Source organism: Micromesistius poutassou, assembly GCF_964030765.1.
Source record: "Micromesistius poutassou genome assembly, chromosome: 12".
NCBI lineage: Eukaryota > Metazoa > Chordata > Actinopteri > Gadiformes > Gadidae > Micromesistius > Micromesistius poutassou.
This window is the reverse complement of record NC_140282.1, coordinates 7,501,145-7,521,013: the sequence shown is the minus strand read 5'-3', so window position 1 is coordinate 7,521,013 and position 19,869 is coordinate 7,501,145. Positions and strand designations below refer to the sequence as shown.

Genomic DNA, 19,869 nt, shown 5'->3' with positions numbered 1-19,869 from the left:
CATCCTAGAGCTAGAGCTCCTCCCTGTTAGCGATAGCATCCTAGAGCTAGAGCTCCTCCCTCCTAGCGATAGCATCCTAGAGCTAGAGCTTCTCTCTCCTAGCGATAGCATCCTAGAGCTAGAGCTCCTCCCTGTTAGCGATAGCATCCTAGAGCTAGAGCTCCTCCCTCCTAGCGATAGCATCCTAGAGCTAGAGCTTCTCTCTCCTAGCGATAGCATCCTAGAGCTAGAGCTTCTCCTTGTTAGCGATAGCATGCTAGAGCTAGGGCTCCTCCCTGTTAGCGATAGCATGCTAGAGCTAGGGCTCCTCCATGTTAGCGATAGCATGCTAGAGCTAGGGCTCCTCCTTGTTAGCGATAGCATCCTAGAGCTAGGGCTCCTCCCTGTTAGCGATAGCATCCTAGAGCTAGAGCTCCTCCCTCCTAGCGATAGCATCCTAGAGCTAGAGCTTCTCTCTCCTAGTGATAGCATGCTAGAGCTAGAGCTTCTCCTTGTTAGCGATAGCATGCTAGAGCTAGGGCTCCTCCCTGTTAGCGATAGCATGCTAGAGCTAGGGCTCCTCCTTGTTAGCGATAGCATGCTAGAGCTAGGGCTCCTCCTTGTTAGCGATAGCATCCTAGAGCTAGGGCTCCTCCCTGTTAGCGATAGCATCCTAGAGCTAGAGCTCCTCCCTCCTAGCGATAGCATCCTAGAGCTAGAGCTTCTCTCTCCTAGTGATAGCATGCTAGAGCTAGAGCTCCTCCCTGTTAGGGATAGCATGCTAGAGCTAGAGCTCCTCTCTCCTAGTGATAGCATGCTAGAGCTAGAGCTTCTCCTTGTTAGCGATAGCATGCTAGAGCTAGAGCTCCTCCCTGTTAGCGATAGCATCCTAGAGCTAGAGCTCCTCCCTGTTAGCGATAGCATGCTAGAGCTAGAGCTTCTCCTTGTTAGCGATAGCATGCTAGAGCTAGAGCTTCTCCTTGTTAGCAATAGCATCCTAGAGCTAGAGCTCCTCCCTGTTAGCGATAGCATGCTAGAGCTAGAGCTTCTCCTTGTTAGCGATAGCATGCTAGAGCTAGAGCTTCTCCTTGTTAGCAATAGCATCCTAGAGCTAGAGCTTCTCTCTCCTAGCGATAGCATGCTAGAGCTAGAGCTCCTCCTTGTTAGCGATAGCATCCTAGAGCTAGAGATAGAGCTCCTCCTTGTTAGCGATAGCATCCTAGAGCTAGAGCTTCTCTCTCCTAGCGATAGCATGCTAGAGCTAGAGCTTCTCCTTGTTAGCGATAGCATCCTAAAGCTAGAGCTCCTCCCTGTTAGTGATAGCATCCTAGAGCTAGAGCTTCTCCTTGTTAGCGATAGCATCCTAGAGCTAGCACTCCTCCTTGTTAGCGATAGCATCCTAGAGCTAGAGCTTCTCCTTGTTAGCGATAGCATCCTAGAGCTAGAGCTCCTCCCTGTTAGCGATAGCATCCTAGAGCTAGAGCTCCTCCTTGTTAGCGATAGCATCCTAGAGCTAGAGCTCCTCCCTGTTAGCGATAGCATGCTAGAGCTAGAGCTCCTCCTTGTTAGCGATAGCATCCTAGAGCTAGAGCTTCTCCTTGTTAGCGATAGCATCCTAGAGCTAGAGCTCCTCCCTGTTAGCGATAGCATCCTAGAGCTAGAGCTCCTCCTTGTTAGCGATAGCATCCTAGAGCTAGAGCTCCTCCCTGTTAGCGATAGCATGCTAGAGCTAGAGCTCCTCCTTGTTAGCGATAGCATCCTAGAGCTATAGCTCCTCCCTGTTAGCGATAGCCTCCTAGAGCTAGAGCTCCTCCCTGTTAGCGATAGCCTCCTAGAGCTAGAGCTCCTCCCTGTTAGCGATAGCCTCCTAGAGCTAGAGCTCCTCCCTGTTAGCGATAGCCTCCTAGAGCAGTGGGAGGCTGAAGGATCCTGTTTAGCGCAGCAGTGAACTCTGAACCCTGGTGTAGACGCAGGGAGTCAGCGGCGGATTAAATAAACACCAAATATTAAAGGGCAAACTGTCAGACTGGGCCGTTTCCTGTTGTTTACCTCATTATGACTTGGGTTTGGTAATAAATGGGAGTGAATAGAGCCATCGTTTATGTTCTCTACCCATGTTGACCTGCTGGCCTTCATAAAGTCAACTGTACACACAACTGAGGGAAACCATCTCATTGTAAACCAGAACGGCGGTCAATAAGTGTTATGAGCAGCACCCATACGTCCAGAGGCTGTATGGGTGCTGCTCATAACACTTATACACAGCACAGAGCACCCATACGTCCAGAGGCTGTATGGGTGCTGCTCATAACACTTATACACAGCACAGAGCACCCATACGTCCAGAGGCTGTATGGGTGCTGCTCATAACACTTATACACAGCACACCCATACGTCCAGAGGATGTATGGGCTGTATGGGTGCTCTGTGCTGCCCAGACCACCGCGCCCACCGACCACTCAGACTCACTCTTCTAAAGGCCTTGATGTGGCGCGTGCAGGGTGGTCCCCTCGAACCCTGAGGCTGAGGGGGACGCAATACTGAGCGGTAAAACATTGGGCCGTGGGCGGCCCAGAAGCCAGCTCGTCAACAGACTACTGCTGCTGAAGGATCACACTGTCTGCACACTGACCCATCACACCACCTGGCCTTACTGCAGCGCTGGCTCATCAGTGCCAACAAGCACTCTGAAATGACCCCGTTTCCTCTGTGGCGGCTGTGATTGGTCACCTTTAGCAGGTGGGTGAGGCTGCAGGTTCGACTTTAGAGCGATAGTTTGAGTGTCATTTGTAAGAAATGGCCGCTCCGCGCGTCAGCTCTTAGTGAACGGACTGCTCTGTGAGAAGACATGCTTCAGTCTAACTGGGCCTCTCTGCCACCACATTTAGAGTTTAGAGTGCTCGGCCATCTCTTCCCTGATTGGTTCAGAGGAATCTATTTTGCCTGTCAATCACAGTTGCATGAGTGCAACACTTCTCAACAGACCTCTGAAGAATAAGTCCCGCCTCCGAGGCTCCGGTTCCCTCGGTCAAATGTCTATGGGGAATAACATGGGGTTTATGAATGATCGTACATAACAAACTCTGTAGGTGGCGGAGAAGTAAAAGCTGCATCACGTTTTCAACTACAACCTTTTTTCATCTAGTTTCGACTGGCTTTTTGGATTTTTGGTTTAACGATTATTAATGCTACTTTAACGGCACCAAAAATCAAAAAAGCCAGTCAAAACTAGATGAAAAAGGTTGTAGTTGAAAACGTGACGCAGCTTTTACTTCTCCTTCTCTTCACGATCACTTCTGACAAATTGCTTTATCTTAACTTATCTTAATGAATCAATAAAGTCACAGTGATAGTGACAGTCATCAAGACCACTGTCACTGGGATTAAACAAAGGAGCCAGTGACAATATTATCATTGGCTTCATATTCCCCATGAATAAAACCCTACTCCGCTTGGCTGGCCTCCAGGGTCATAACTCACTGATTTTAAAGAGCCTCCTTTTGGAGACACATATTGTACAATAAAGAGCCTTTCCTAAAATACTGGCTGCATACATTATGAATTAGTTATTATTTCCCAGTAAAAAACATGACTTCAAGTGTCCTTTTCATTTGGTCAGCAGTTGAACTTTTCAGTTATAGTAGATAATAATTTTAAACAACGACAAGCCTAGCAAACACTAAGGTCAATGCCACACCACACCTTACACACACACACACACACACACACACACACACACACACACACACACACACACACACACACACACACACACACACACACACACACACACACACACAGTAGTAATGAGCTGGTGTTTTGGGATGCGGCGAACATTGGCTGAGTAGCCATCCATTCCCCTCCCCTTTAAAGCAGAGCGACCCCCACCCACCCAGCCTGACTCTTGGACATAAAGAAGAAGCTGTCACAAACGGCTGGCTTTACCCTGACAACGCGGCCCAGTGTAAATGAGCTCCCTGCGTGGCTGCGTGTCAGAGTGCATTATGCTAAATGAGACAGAGCCAGCCCATATGTCAGAATGCATTACTGGCAGAAGGCTTTCACCTCGTAGCTTAGGGAACCAAGACGTTCTGTGGCATTCTGATGTGGGCCTGTGTTCCCGTTTATAACCACGGCCCATTGTGGCTCATCTATGAGTGGTTGGGCGTGTGTCTGTTGGGTGGGCTACAAGTGGAATGACATTGTAAGCATCTGTTATTTTGAATATATATGTTCAACCACAAAGCAAGTGTATAATAATCAAAGCCTAACCTGGACGCAACTTTTCAATTCAATCAAACATATTTACATATTAGTATTAATTAATTTAATTCTCACACAATGGTGGGAGTGTGGGTTCTAATTACTACATTATTGTCTCTCTGCTGAAACATTTGCCATAATTAATATATTTGACCTTACACATATTAACACATCCGGGTTTGTAAGCAGCAATGCATAATTACCTAATTTCCATTTTCACATACTGCACTAATTAAAAGTTACACAAAGTGAATGGTGTTTACAGTGTGCAGTAGTCAGACTCTCCAGGGTACAGTGCATTACTTTTGGATCGGGCAGCTCACAATGTGTAAACATTGTAATACAAATGATCAGTGATCATTCATAGAAATTGTGCCTTTACAGGTTGTTTTTACATCGGTAATTATAATTAAAAAGGCTCAAATGAATGCTTTTGGTCATCAACTTTGTTTTTAAATCAAGGTGTGTTTAACCTTTATATAAAAACAAAGCAACAACCAACCTTAAAAATTTGATTTCTAAGTGGAACTTTTGCGTTAAATACATTTACAGCACAGAACATCATAACCCGCTACGACAATATTATTCAAAAGATCTGACCTTTTTTTTATGTTAGTAGTTAATGTGTAAAATAGTATGAGTACATGTGTAGATTAGGCAGATATTAGTAAATGTGTAAAATAGTATGAGTACATGTGTAGAATAGGCAGACATTAGTACATTTGAAAAAAGGGCATTTGTTCCGATGGAAAGGTCGGTGTGTAAAGGGGAACACTAAATGGTTCAAGGCACCAATAAATATTCAAATTCATTCACATTCATATTCAACAACGTTTTAACTAGCTTGAAAATTACATGAGATTTGCAAGTTTAGAGTAACACAGAAAAACGCAGACCAAACTAAATGTGGTAAATGTCTGTGATGAGGATCAGAGAAGGATCAGAATCCTTCACTCTCCCCTCGTCTATACTTTAGTTCACGATGAATGCATCATCGTTTCTTTACATTGAAATCTTTGGTAATTGTATAATATTGCAACATTGAAGAATATGCCAAGATGCCATATACAAGATTAATACAACTATTACAGAAGCTGATTCACTCACTCAATGCAACAAACAAATGTTGGAATTCTACACAACTTTAAATGGTCTATTTCCCTTCTAAGCGTTTCCAGTTGTTTCAGTCATTACAGGCAATTGGATGTTCATCAGTAAAGTAGCATCTGGCTCGCTGTGGTTGTGCTGACTCACCAAGCAGTTTAGACCTACACACACACACACACACACACACACTAAGGCCTTGTATACAAGACCCCTTTTGGATTGAGATTCAAATAGAATCTGCAGATCGAAACTCTAGCAAAGAGCGTTTTTCTTTGCGGGTAATTAGGCAGACTATATCTATATTTTAGATCCCACATGGGGTAGTGGCGTCCGTGATATGGATGTATATTGCATGTTGGGAGAGAGATCGCTGCTCTCTTCATGTGTCAAAACTGATTAAACAAAAAGTACATCTGGGAGGATAAATAAATCATGAATACATATTTTATATCTTTTTATTCTATCTTATGTTGAATAAAGAATACACTCTTTTTTCACGTGACTTCTGAACATGGTGTCATTATGATCCTGGATCACTGGATTCATCCACGTTGCACCTGCAGGGTGGAGCGTTAGTGTGTGAGCAGTGACCCCTGACCCCGGGGCCAGTATGAGGATCAATGAGGACTGTGGGCCCCGTGCGGCGGAGGGATGCCTCCTAGCCTCTGAGGACCTCTCCTCAGACCCCCTGGACCGCTGAAGCCTGCCCATCCCTCTGCCCTCCTCGGTCCAGGGGTCCTCGGTCCAGGGGCCCTCGCTCGGAGCCAGAGACCTTAAGGTCCAGGGGCCCTCGCTCGGAGCCAGAGACCTTAAGAGACCTTAGCCTTAAGGCCTCTGTCTGTCTGTCCTCTAATAGACGGCCTCAGTCTGTCTGTCCTCTAATAGACGGCCTCAGTTTGTCTGTCCTCTAATAGACGGCCTCAGTCTGTCTGTCCAGTCCATCATACGGTTTTCATGAAGCTGATGACCTTGGTTCTGAGCAGGACTCTTCTTCCCTATCATCAGACTGTATCTGAGGTCCCACTGGTCTACTCAGCAGATCCCGGCCAAGTCACCTCCTGCTACATTACTTTAACTAGATTACCTAGATGAGCTAGTTAAGATCTTCTACCCTCCCTATGATAACAAAAGAGGCTACATCCTTATGAGATGATGAAACAAAGTGCAAATCTAATGCCAGCAACAGCTCAAATTAAATACAAAAGAACAAACTAGTGTAGAAACTGGCACTGTCTTGAGGTGCGCTCTCCGTACTCTACATATCAGACTAAGCATTGCTCTGATCTCCATCACCCGGTTCACAAGCTGTTGTGTCAGCGGATCTCTAGAGTTTCAGAGGAGATCAAACAATCTGTTTGTGAGGAGCAAATAAGGTTTACACATCAAACCGCTGTAGGAGTGAAGTGATGTCTTGGCTTCAGGGATATGGGCTTACTGGTGAAACTGACAGAAAACAGCCGGGCGTCAGTCATATTATTGCTGCAATAGCTTTTTGATTGAAACGTATAAGTTATTGTCTTCGGGCTGTTATAGGAAAGCTGCCGTCTTTCTGTTTCTGCAACAAACAACAAATATCCTGCACAAATATAGCTGCAGTGGTGAGACATCCAGTCTCCATGGCCCTCAGAGGAAACGGAATACTTTTATATTTAAAATGTTTAAAATGTGGCAGATGTCAACACATATCTCAAGTACCGTACAAAATATCATCGTAATCCAGGGGAGTCCATGATGTGTGGACATTAATCTAAATGCTGCCCGTGGGAAAACAAGGCATTTCTACACGTTCCTAACATGTTACTTGTCTATGTATGAATGATAAAAACAGCAGTAACATCGTCAATAATAATCATAATCATAATAATTTATCATGACTGAGCTATAAAGAGAGACGAGACCCCACCCCTTTAGAGACGAGACCCCACCCCTTTAGAGACCACACCCCTTTAGAGACGAGACCCCACCCCTTTAGAGACAAGACCCCACCCCTTTAGAGACGAGACCCCACCCCTTTAGAGATGAGACCCCACCCCTTTAGAGACCACACCCCTTTAGAGACCACACCCCTTTAGAGACAAGACCACACCCCTTCAGAGACGAGACCCCACCCCTTTAGAGACCCCACCCCTTTAGAGAAGAGACCCCACCCCTTTAGAGACCACATCCCTTTAGAGATCACACCCCTTTAGAGACCCCACCCCTTTAGAGACGAGACCCCACCACTTTAGAGACCACACCCCTTTAGAGACGAGACCCCACCACTTTAGAGACCCCACCCCTTTAGAGACCCCATCCCTTTAGAGACGAGACCCCACCCCTTTAGAGACAAGACCCCACCCCTTTAGAGAGGAGACCCCACCCCTTTAGAGACCCCACCCCTTTAGAGACGAGACCCCACCCCTTTAGAGACGAGACCCCACCCCTTTAGAGACCCCACCCCTTTAGAGACGAGACCCCACCCCTTTAGAGACCCCACCCCTTTACAGGCCGAGCCCCTTTGGAGAGCGAGCCCTCTGGGGGAGTGGCCTGGCGAGGTCTACCTCCATGGCTGTGAGCACATGCACAACCAACACAAGCGTGCACAAAGAACTATTATTGCAAGAACTTTCACTGCCCTCACACGCTGTACTACTTCTACTTCTAATAAAGGCTGTGAGGAGGAGGTCATTCATTGAGCACATAAAGTGAGGCCACAGACGCTGCTGCTGTGACCGGATCTTCCTGCTGGCTCTGATGTTCTTTCTCCAGTGGCCCCGCAGGGTCTCCTGCTTTTCTATTTGGCACAAAGTGAGCGGCACCAGCCATGACCGTTGCCTCCCTGAGTTTGATTGGTTCCATGTTGGCGCTCCAAACTCCTCTTAAAGTTCTTGAGTAACATCAAGCAAGCTCACATTCAACATTTAAAAGAGTCTTCTGAAGCTCAGAACATGCGTTGGAGAACAATAAAGCCATTGCTGCCCCTCAGGCAGCTTACAGTTCACACAACGTATTAGCATGCTGGTCATGAATAGAGCAGGATCATCAGAAGCACTGAGCCATAGCCAGCCTTGGAGATTAGCAGTATTTTAGTGTATAGAATGTCAACACACCAGGAAATATAAACGTCTATATTCCTTACGTAATGCTGATCAGGAGTAAATAGGGCCTTCCCCTGTAGCGACTGTACCGCCGTTATTTAGTGGAATGATGAGGCAGCGATCGTCTAATGAAGTCTAATAAATCAGCGCCTCGCTGCGTTTGCATATCTGTCTTTATATATCATAGTGCAACGGAATAGAGAATGGTGGAAGCCCCACATGAGGAGCTCCACGGCTATTTCTCTGGAATCAGAGAAATCGACATCTAGATAATATGATTGGTGAGAGCAACCAATCACGTTGAGGGACACCCTCAATGGCGATGTACAATAGCTCCGCCCACGTAGTCGCAAAAATCTAATCTGTGGACTACGTTCTGAGATATCCTGTTCTCAGACGGAGAGACCAATGGTAAAACACAGCCCTCCTGGTGGAGGTGAGCGCTCTCCTGGGGGACAACGGAGCAGTGAACAGTGTGGCTGTGAGACAGCAGAACTCTGGATCCAGAGTCACCGGATTCAATAATCAATACACACAGCAGCCTGTGAGACCCAAGTAATGCTCCTGAGTTGAGTGTGTATAAATATCCCTATATGAATACAATTAAAAATACATACATATTTTAGATTGTTTGTATTATGATTTGATCTGTGGACAGTAAAAATGATGAGTAAGATTGTCTGCCTCTCTCTCTTTCGCACTCACTCCCCTATCCCTCTCGCTCTACCTCTCTCTGTCTCCCTCTCCCTCCCCCATTTCTCTCCCTCCTATATTCAGCCTCTGCCCTACGGGACACTCACTTTGGATCAGACAAAATGGCCGCTGTAGACAGTTTGTGGAACATCGTTTCTGAGTCAGTGATTAGAGTATAGAGTCAATGCCAGGGCGGGACAGCTAAGGGAAATGCTTTCACCTTTTCAATGTGAACAATTGAACGCTCACAGTGGGGTTCTCAACTCAACATTGGCTCAACATCGGGTCCTTCAAACCTTCAAACATTTAAAATACAATACAAGAGAATGTGCAGTACCTATACACCTCTACGCTGTGCTCCCCATAATATTGCACCTATCTCTCCTGCTGTAAGATTCTATCACAACACAGCTCCCTTCAAGAGTTACCTCACTATCTGGTAAACAATCAATGTGTACTTGGATTCCCATGTCCCCACCCTCCGCCCTCGCTGGGATCCACACGCTGGCAATGTCCTTAAACTCAATCTTACATAACATGCAAACATGCCCTGTAGTATACAAAGATTCTGCGTTAGAAGTATTCTTAGCCTTTTCCTTTTAAATCAACCTTGATGTGCATCAAATCATCTTTAGAGAGCATTAAATGTTTAAAATATATAGAATGTATTGTATTAATGTCCAGGGGTGATGGAAACATCCACCCTGGTGATATGTGTTTGTGGTGAGGGCCTGACGCCCCCCCGCTCTCTGTTTGTTTATCTCTTTTAACGCAATGCAATATATATTCAGGAAGGAAAGGGAGACAGAAAGAAGACAATGACAGGAAACCATTTGCGACTAAACACATCAGCGGGGAGACGGAGCTGGAGTCTCAGACAGCCTGATGCATCCCAGCAGGCCTGAGTCAATCTGTAAATCATTTTCACTCAAAACACTCATAATAGGCAATCATCGAGAACGCTCGGAAAGACAGTCATTGATTGTGACTTTACAGTGAAGAGCAGCCTGGAGGCTTCCCCTCTCGCCGCGATGTGCCATCTGCGAGGATGTGCAGTGTGAGAGCAGGTTATCGTAATGGAACGCGGGGCCAGGGTAAGCATAGCTGTCGCATCGCTTTAAGATGTTCCTCGCTTCAGGTGCATCAAAGAATACCTCCACAGCAGAGGCCACCACGCCTGGATGATAACATGTAGCCTTCTGTAATCTCTCTGGAAAATGTTGCCTTTTCCAATGTAAATGCAAATGTAAGGTCAACGTTACGCATATTACGTCTGCGTCTTCTGATGCATTGATGGGTAGTTATTGAGACGCGGAGGTGAACACCCTATCCTGATCTGATTCTTATTTAAGAGCAGTAAAGCTGCTGTTTCAGATGGAGTTCAGAAACTGGGATTTCAAAGAACATATTTTGGGCTGAGAGTTGTAGGAGGGAGGGGGGGCGTGTTGCCCCACGGCGACTCTGTGATGCTTTCCGTCGTACCGTCGTTGTGTTTGAGCTCTATGAGGACTGATGTTGTACGTAATGCGCCACACACCGTGGTGTTATGTTAGTGTCCGAGAGGTTGAGCCCTCACACGGAGAGCATTCAGATACATATACGACACTTATTGATTAAAACAGCAATGCTTGGAATATTAAAACACAGGTACATTCTGAAAAAAAGAAGAAACTGCATATAAAGAAATATTATCGATTGCTGATTTGGAAAATTGGAATCTGCTCCTACAATTGAGGAATAATCCCCAGCGCCGAGGGGGGGTGGAGACGGCAGACCGCTACTGGCTACTAAACTACCACCGTGTGTTATCAGACGAATACTGTGGATTCAGAGGGTTACCCTGAACACAGAGAGAAGTGGAGGGAGGTACTCCGTAAGATAAGGTAGAAGGTCAAACAAGTATCGCAGAAGAACATCTATACCGTCATACACACACAGCAGCTTTTTAACGTGTCGGTACACTCCTGATGGAGTGATGGAGAGTTAAAAGAGAAGGTCTGTGTGGTGTGTGGGACTGCACACCCCAGTACACAACGCATGTGTTACATGTGTTCTGACCACAGAACTACACACCAGACGGCACTAAACCTGATGTATATATACATATTATGTTTATAAGAGTTCCATTATATTAGCATATTTTGAATCCTAAATGTTTCCACGAGTCAACACCATGAAGAAATGATTATGACATAACGATTATTATTAAATGTTGACACCAAATGAATGTGTGAGTGTTAATGGTTTGAAGAGCAGCCAGCCCTATCTCACGAGTCGTAACGCTCCCAATAGAAGCTCTCTCTTTACAGTGCTGGGAGCGTCACTCAACACGGCGACAATGAGCGATAATGACCTGCGATGACCTTGTGTTTGTGTTGGTGAGTCACTCTTAACAATTAGGTAGTGCTCTCATGGGGGTGTTTAAAATGAACGCTTCAACAAAGCCACTGTCACACGTCACTCTCAGAGCCTGCGTCCTCAAACTCACTCCTACCTGTTTGTGATGCAGTGAGGATGATGAAGGACGATAAACGTTATGAGGCGCCGCTCCAGCCTGACAGCCGGCGGTAAACCGCGGACACACGGAGCGCCACGCCAGGGGAACCTTTGATGGTCGGACGCCTCGTGACATTCTGCTGTGATACTTCAGAAGGGTTTTCTGTGTCTGTTGTCAGATTTATTTGGAACGATTTGATGTTTGCTGGCGTGCTCACTCTCTCTCACTCTCTCTCACTCTCACTCGCTCTCTCACTGTCTCTCACTCTCTCTCTCACTCTCTCTCACCCTCTCTCACCCTCTCTCACCCTCTCTCACTCTCTCTCACTCTCTCTCACTCCCTTTCTTGCTCTGGTGACTCAGGAAGTTGTTGTCCTATCTTTCACCGCCTCTTTAAATGGATCTTGGATTTGTTTTAGCGATGTCGTAAGTGTTAATTTGTCATTCATTGTTATGAATAGTGTATTATATATTATAAATGTACTATAATTCATAATTAACAACGGTATTCTACATATTATTAATACAGTTCAGTTAGGTTCTAAAGTTGGACAAAGGTTATGTAGATAAAATGATTCATTTTTATATTATTCACCATAAACAAAAAGCTTGACTGGGACAACGTGCGTTTGACCTTTAATCCTTTAGTGTTTCATGTGATCACATCAGAGTGCTCTGGGAGAGCCACATCCTAAATGCCAGCACTAGAGTACGTAAAGTTCACACTTCTGCGGACACAGTCCGACTAACCCCCCCCCAGACTGATCTGGAACAGAGGAAAAGCCAAAGCTTAAAATGTCACAATGCCACCGCGCTTAAATGACAGATGAGGTGTGCTAGTCCCGGGGGGGGGGGGGGGAATACAAGCCCTCCAATCAGCTTCACTTACACCCCAAACGTTACCATGTTGTTTATCACTGCTATAGTCATGTGAGACCGTCCAGAAATGGGACTTTGAGTTTCGCTATGGATATCAGTATTGGCCTCACAGGGCGGCAATTGATATCCAAATATGGGCATGACCTTACTTTGCTCAAAAAAGCTCCAGCCAATCAGAATCCATAAGTTAGTGATGCTGGGTCTCCTCGCCGTATCAAGGGTTACAATGTAAGGCAGAAACACATTCTGCTCTGAGAGGAGTCAGGCTCCCACTCAGCTTATCCCTCTCCAGGTATTTTCCAATTCATTTTCCATTACCTTTCTGTGCTCAGGCTCCAGCTTCACTCTGAGCCGTCAGCAGCGGCTGCCTCCATCTCTACTGAATGACTGGCATGATCTATTCTTTATTCTTTTATTCTTTAATAATGGTAACCGCAAGGTTGCTGGTTCGATCCCCAGCTCCTCCTAGCGGACTGTGGAGGTGTCCTTGAGCGAGACGCCTCACCCTGACTGCTCCTGACCGGCTGTCGCCCTGCGTGGTCGACTCGTCGGTGTGTGAATGTGTGCATGAATGGGTGAATGTCAGTCAACACTGTAAAGCGCTTTGGATAAAAGCGCTTTATAAATGAGGACCATTTACCATTTTACCATTTACCATTTAATCAATGACGGCCGTGAACCCTCTCTATAGACACACCTCTGCATTACCTCTATAGACACTGTGGCTCCACTCTGCATTACCTCTATAGACACTGTGGCTCCACTCTGCATTACCTCTATAGACACTCCACTCTGCATTACCTCTATAGACACGCATCTCTGCATTACCTCTATAGACACTGTGGCTCCATTCTGCATTACCTCTATAGACACGCCTCTCTGCATTACCTCTATAGACACTCCTCTCTGCATTACCTCTATAGACACCGTGGCTCCACTCTACATTACCTCTATAGACACTGTGGCTCCTCTCTGCATTACCTCTATAGACACTGTGGCTCCACTCTGCATTACCTCTTTAGACACTGTGGCTCCACTCTGCATTACCTCTATAGACACTCCACTCTGCATTACCTCTTTAGACACTGTGGCTCCACTCTGCATTACCTCTTTAGACACTGTGGCTCCACTCTGCATTACCTCTATAGACACTGTGGCTCCACTCTACATTACCTCTATAGACACTGTGGCTCCTCTCTGCATTACCTCTATAGACACTGTGGCTCCACTCTGCATTACCTCTTTAGACACTGTGGCTCCACTCTGCATTACCTCTATAGACACTCCACTCTGCATTACCTCTATAGACCACCGGCTAGCTGACATTAGAAAGTTCCACAATAACCATCAATATGTAAATATAGTTACCCTAAAGCAGACAGACAGCAGTGGGCAAGCATATGGGAGCGCATGGTTTCATATGGGTCCAGACTACAGCAGGGAGCAGGACTCAGACAGGACCCATATGGGAGCGCATGGTTTCTTATGGGTCCAGACTACAGCAGGGAGCAGGACTCAGACAGGACCCATATGGGAGCGCATGGTTTCTTATGGGTCCAGACTACAGCAGGGAGCAGGACTCAGACAGGACCCATATGGGAGCGAATGGTTTCATATGGGTCCAGACTACAGCAGGGAGCAGGACTCAGACAGGACCCATATGGGAGCGAATGGTTTCATATGGGTCCAGACTACAGCAGGGAGCAGGACTCAGCCGGGACGTTCTGCTCGCATCGTGACGACACACTAAACAAACAACAGCTTCCCTTTGATTGTAGCTTTCTCCTCATGACTTAGTCATCGTTTGATTTGGCATTCCAGGCTCTCTAGACGGAACGATTGAATGAAGCTTAAATATTATAAAAGATTTAAGTGACTCGAGTTAGTGTGACTGCCTAATGCAGGCCACACATGGTAGTTAGCCTTACAGTTGTGATTATTCTTTATCCAATTCTAAATCATACTTTTCATTCATTTGGGGTTGCATATGCCATTTAACTTTCAGCAGTCAATGATTGAAGGTCTACTGTGTTATTCTTAGTTTCATAATGTATGAAGGAAACAGCGAGCACACAAACCAAACGGACAGTTTAACAAGGTTTAACATAACACCATGTTGGAGAATCAGTTTAGAAGTATGGATATGTTTAGTCTGGGGGATGAGACAATGTTTAATTGGATGGTTATGCTCCATATAGATGTGGATCAATTTAAGTAGAGGATGGCATGGAAACACCAGAGAATAATTCTGCTTTGATGCTTAACTAAATGAGGGATAATCTAAGGGCTCAGTTAAGTAAGAGTCTGAATGTAACAAGCCCTCACAGCCCTACGGTCAGCCCCGCTGGAGGAAGGCTCTTCTCTTCTCACAGGGCGTTTTGTTAGCATCAATCGGATTGTCTCGGATAAAAGACCCTATTTCACAGAGGTGTCACCATAGGACAAACACAGCTGTCAATCAAAGCACTGAGGGTGTGTCCACGAGGGCACGGTACTGTGTTACGCAGCAGACTGAGGGACTCTACTGTACATACTGTACATGGTTCACAGTTCACCTAGACCAGGCCTGTTCATATGGCGGCCCACAAGCACCTTCCGAGCGGCCCAGCCCGTGGTCCCGCAAAAAGCGTATAGAAAAGTAAAAAATAAATAAATAAATTTATTTATTTTACTAATTTTTTTGAGACAAATATTTATTTCATTTTATTTCAAAAAGGAAACTGGCTATTGATAGGCCTAATATTGTACACTTTTTTGTTTTCAGAGTTTTGCCTAGGTCAGATTTCACCAAAGATGTTATATATTTTTATTAGTTTTTAATGTACTTTTTCAGATGTGACAATTAGTAAAACGTTTGTGTTTTTCAATACATTCATTTGTGTTGGTCCAAAATTTATTTGTTATTACTGCTGCTTGCTGCTGAAAATGTCTAGCCCAACTGAATTTATTGTTTTGAAAATCTGGCCAAACTGAATTTGTAATTGAATAGCCCTGACCTAGCCTCTGCATAGCTCACCCCCCCCCCCCCCCCCCCCTCCCAGCCCTCCTACGCACTTACTGTATGTTGTACGTCCTGGCAAAAAAAAGTAATAAAAAAAAGTACTTAGATAGCATCTTAGCATCTTATCCTAGCTGTCTCTGTTGTGTACAGGGAATGGGTTAACCTAGACAGCGATATATTGTTGTTTCTCTTTCTTCTGACAAATGTACTATTTGTGAATAGCTTTGGATAAAAGGGTCTGGTGAACGGCCTCAATGTGAATGTAAACACAGAGCTCTGCGTGTTGAGCTGAGTGAACATGATGTAAAGCGTACAGTACAGTACAACGTACAGAGCAGGACCCCTTCACGTGTTGCTTGGCAACAGGCCAGCAGCAGAATTTTAGGTGTTGGCGGAGCCAAATAAATGATAAGAGAAACAAGCAAATAATAATGGTGGTGTGGTCGCTTATTACTGTTTACTAATGAGAACCGCTTATAGAACGGTGGAAGCGGTATCCCACTCGAGGTCACGCTGTTATTGAACAGTTCAAATTATTTCTCCCCATAAACGCTAAATCGTAGAATGGTGGGGGGTTGTTCTATAAATGACTTTTCTTTATTTTCTCATTATTCTAATTATTACTATATTATTATTATAACAATAAACTCATTCATACTCATTAATAACCACTTTTTGGAGTTAGTATCACTACTGTGTGTTTTTGAACAACCCAGATGGCCGTTCCTTCATAACGTACAGAACCACATGACGGGAGTCTGATCACAAAGGCTTTGAGGTTCAGGTTCTCTTGAGGAGGCTCCACCCTGCTGGAGCAGAGAGCGTTTAGGAAGCTCTTTGTCTCCATCTGCTCCTAAAACACTGACAGATAAACCGTCTGTAATGACAGCAGCCTCTTAGTCTCTGATGTCTCCTACCAGAGTCAGATCTGGAACGTTGGGAGATGTGATGACAGCATTTCTGTACCGCTATCTGATTTTAGAATAACGGGCAGAGCAATATTACCAATAATAACATTACCATGTTTCTTGATTGTGTGGAAACTAGCATATTTATTAATATTCATGTTGCCCTAAAAGCATAGAGGAGAGTGAGATAAAGAGTTTCAGAGCAAAAGTTATTTTAGAAATGACAGCCTTCATGTCTCTTGGCACACACACACACACACACACACACACACACACACACATACACACACACACACACACACACACACTCACACTACCACAACCACAACCACAACCACCCACACACACATACACACACACAAATAGAAATACCAACACATTGATATACAGATTAGTCATGTTGCATGAGGTGCTACTAGATTATCTCCTCATATATATTAATAATAATCCATAGGGTTATAATGCTAATGTTTATATAAAGAGTGTGTGGGGGACATCGTGTCCTCTACGTCGCCCGGTAAGGAAGAGCTGCCAGTGGCACGGGGCCGAGCAGGACAGAACCATGAGACATCAGAGTCATAAAGAGAGCATATTAACAGCTTTGTTCAGCAACTCATTTTACTCTGCTGTTCCTCCCACGAACAATGATGTTTTTTATCTTTAAGACGTCACCTTGGATCTGAGAACAGAATTCAGCATCCATGTGCATTATTGACTCTCTGCAGGAGGTCAAAGCGTTTCCAGCTCAAGTATGAATGCACGTCTCTGGAATCGTTTGGGAAGGAGGTTTGATGCTAACCAGGAGGAACATGTCTCAAGTCCTCAAGTTGGTAACGAGGCTAATAGGCTGAGTGAGCAGGCAGTATCAGAAATACACAATATCAGATTGATGTCACGTGACATTCACCTGCCTCTACTTAGGTAGGTTTCAATTGTTTATATAAAAATGATACGTGTGGAAATAGTCCTTCACGCTTTGTGAGATAGTCGTGGAGCAGTTGAACAATGGTCTCTGAGCAGCTGTGATCCTGCAGAGAAGATCTGCAGGACTCACTGCACCGGTGTGCATGATGGCTGATGGTAAAATATTACTATTTTAACTTTACTGCTCCTTCTCTCCAATAATATCACGCTGACAAAATCATTTTTTTGGTCCCACAGTATTTCAGAGGTTTCATAAACACTCCCAGCAAAAGCCTTCACCTGGGGAGCAGCCACTAGCGCACCGCGGTGGAGAGGAGCTACATTAACAGATGCTTACCTCTTGCTGTAGATCTTTAATTACTTTGGTCTTTTTCTCCATCTCGGTCTTGAGGTATTTGATCTAAACAAAGAGGAACAGCAAGCAGAAAACAGAGAGAAACCTGTTAAACCAATGGAAGGAAGGTTACACGGGGAAACTGGAAGATTAGATTACACAAAGAGAACGCGACAAGTGGCAATAAAGTGATTATTATACTGCTAGAGAATATGTTCATGATATTGGATTCAATACTTAACGTGTATATACTGTGCTAATAGACACTGCAAAGTGACAATATTATGGCCGTTTTACTGCTAGTGAATATTTTCATGATGATATTTGATGAAACACGATACAACTAACTAAATCAATAGTGACTTAGCTGAACAATAAACAAATGAACTGTATTTCTTCATCATTTTCAGCCGAGCAAGGCATAAGCCATTACTTTTCATCATAGGCCTACATCTTTAGAGACTGATTCTGAGGGTCTAGGAAGCGGTTAGGTAGGAGCACACTTATCCTATCATCCATCCTATCATTTCTTCATAGGATGTCTGAAACAATTTGAGGCATATACTGCTTGAAATCCAGCTCAGCATGGAGCCAGCACTCAGCCAGATCTCCACTGTGTGACTGATTGAACACTGTTTACTTTGTTCGGTCCTTCTGAAGTACCATTTGCACTTGCCTGTTTAAAAGCCTTCCTCCCTGCCTTCCCTTTCTCGCTCAGGTTCTAAGTGACGGCGTCCATTACAGTTTGTGTTTAGCCTGTCAGGGCCGCAAACTCAGAAAGAGAGAAACAAACCCGTCCTGTTGCCGCAGGCTCAATACCCTGGTGAGGTGAGGAGAGGAGAGCGAAGCCTCGTCCCTCCTGTCTTCCACCGGGAATAAAGAGACTGGTGGCGGACTGGAGGTGTCCTTCAGAGAGGTCGTCCTCCCTCTCTAACGGACCACATGCAGGAGGCTGCAGCCCTGACACCGTAACGGCCTCAGGGAGGAGACGGTAAACTAGACCTCAGCCGTTGACTCACATCGCCGAGCGGTGTGTGATAACATCACAGTTCATGTTGGAGGCTTTCCGTCACTGTCACGGCCCGCGGGGACGCTGGGAACATCTCCCAGCACCGCTGATTGTACGATCCAGAGCTGAGCCCAGGGAGTACATAATACAGAAAATAGAAAGAGACCGAGAGAAGATGGAAACTGTCTTCTCAAACTTAGGTTTGAGATCAAATGTAAATGTGTTCTGAGCCCCAGACTGTATCTCTGATGGAGAGAGAATATAACTATCCATGTGTTATATTAACTGTGGAACATGAATAAAAAGAAGAAGTAGCCATTATAGAAATGGATAAAGTGGGGTGTCAGGTGCTGGAAGGTGAAAGTGGGCTCTTGAATTAATGATGAAGCCTTGTTAGAATTAGATTGTGACTTCTAATGACCTACTTAGTCGTCACTTGTAACCTGAATCGAATGACCCATTTGTCAGCTAATGCAAGCTAAACGCGAACGAATAATGTCAAACCTTTTAAAAAACAAAGGTGTTTTTCATTTTAACCATTGAAAGAAAAGACGAATACATGATTTAAATTCAAGTTCAAAGTATTTTTCATCATTATTCTGATTTGTATGTTGGCTGTGGAAGAGATGCCTTTTGAACAATGAGCCAAATGAACAAATAAGCGTTTGTTTGTAGGAAGATAAATGTCAAGTCTAACCGATCACATCGTCCTGAGAGTATTTGTCTTTCCTCATGAAAGGCTACGGCTGTTGCACTGATGTTTCTTTGTTTTCTGCTTCTTACATCGTGTTTGACAAACTGATGTTGACGCTAATGTCACCCTGGACGTTAAAGGACAATACGGTGATCAAGCCATCGGAGCTGCCTCTCCGAGCTGCACTCAAACATTGGTTACAAATACAATCTGTCAAAAGTAGTTCCATGTAGCGCCTGCCAGGAATGTAAACCTAGGGAAACATAGCGCTCTCGTCTTTGGAATCAATGTCCTCAGGTCAGAGTGTGGACAACAGAAGTGTGATCTCAATACAACATCTCCAATACAACAACCAAAGCGCTTTATTGCTATTGTTTACATTCGTGGCACGAAAACAGAAAACAACATCCTCTGAGGCGATTCGGCCATCGAAGAATCAAAAGGTCTCAGTCAAAAGGAGGCTTTGGTCGACCAGTCATGTCCTTTAAACGTAAATGTTCTAATT

General features: G+C 44.9%; 1 protein-coding gene across 1 annotated transcript in view; it reads right to left on the bottom strand.

The window, feature by feature from the left end:
* luzp2 (leucine zipper protein 2) overlaps window positions 1-19,869 on the bottom strand; it is a gene marked incomplete at its 5' end in the record, with an annotated part of 55,096 nt that overhangs the window by 25,158 nt on the left and 10,069 nt on the right. The window contains one exon of the mRNA XM_084475906.1: window positions 17,665-17,727. Within this exon, the coding sequence (XP_084332032.1) occupies window positions 17,665-17,727 (63 nt within the window). The remainder of the gene's footprint in view (window positions 1-17,664; window positions 17,728-19,869) is intronic.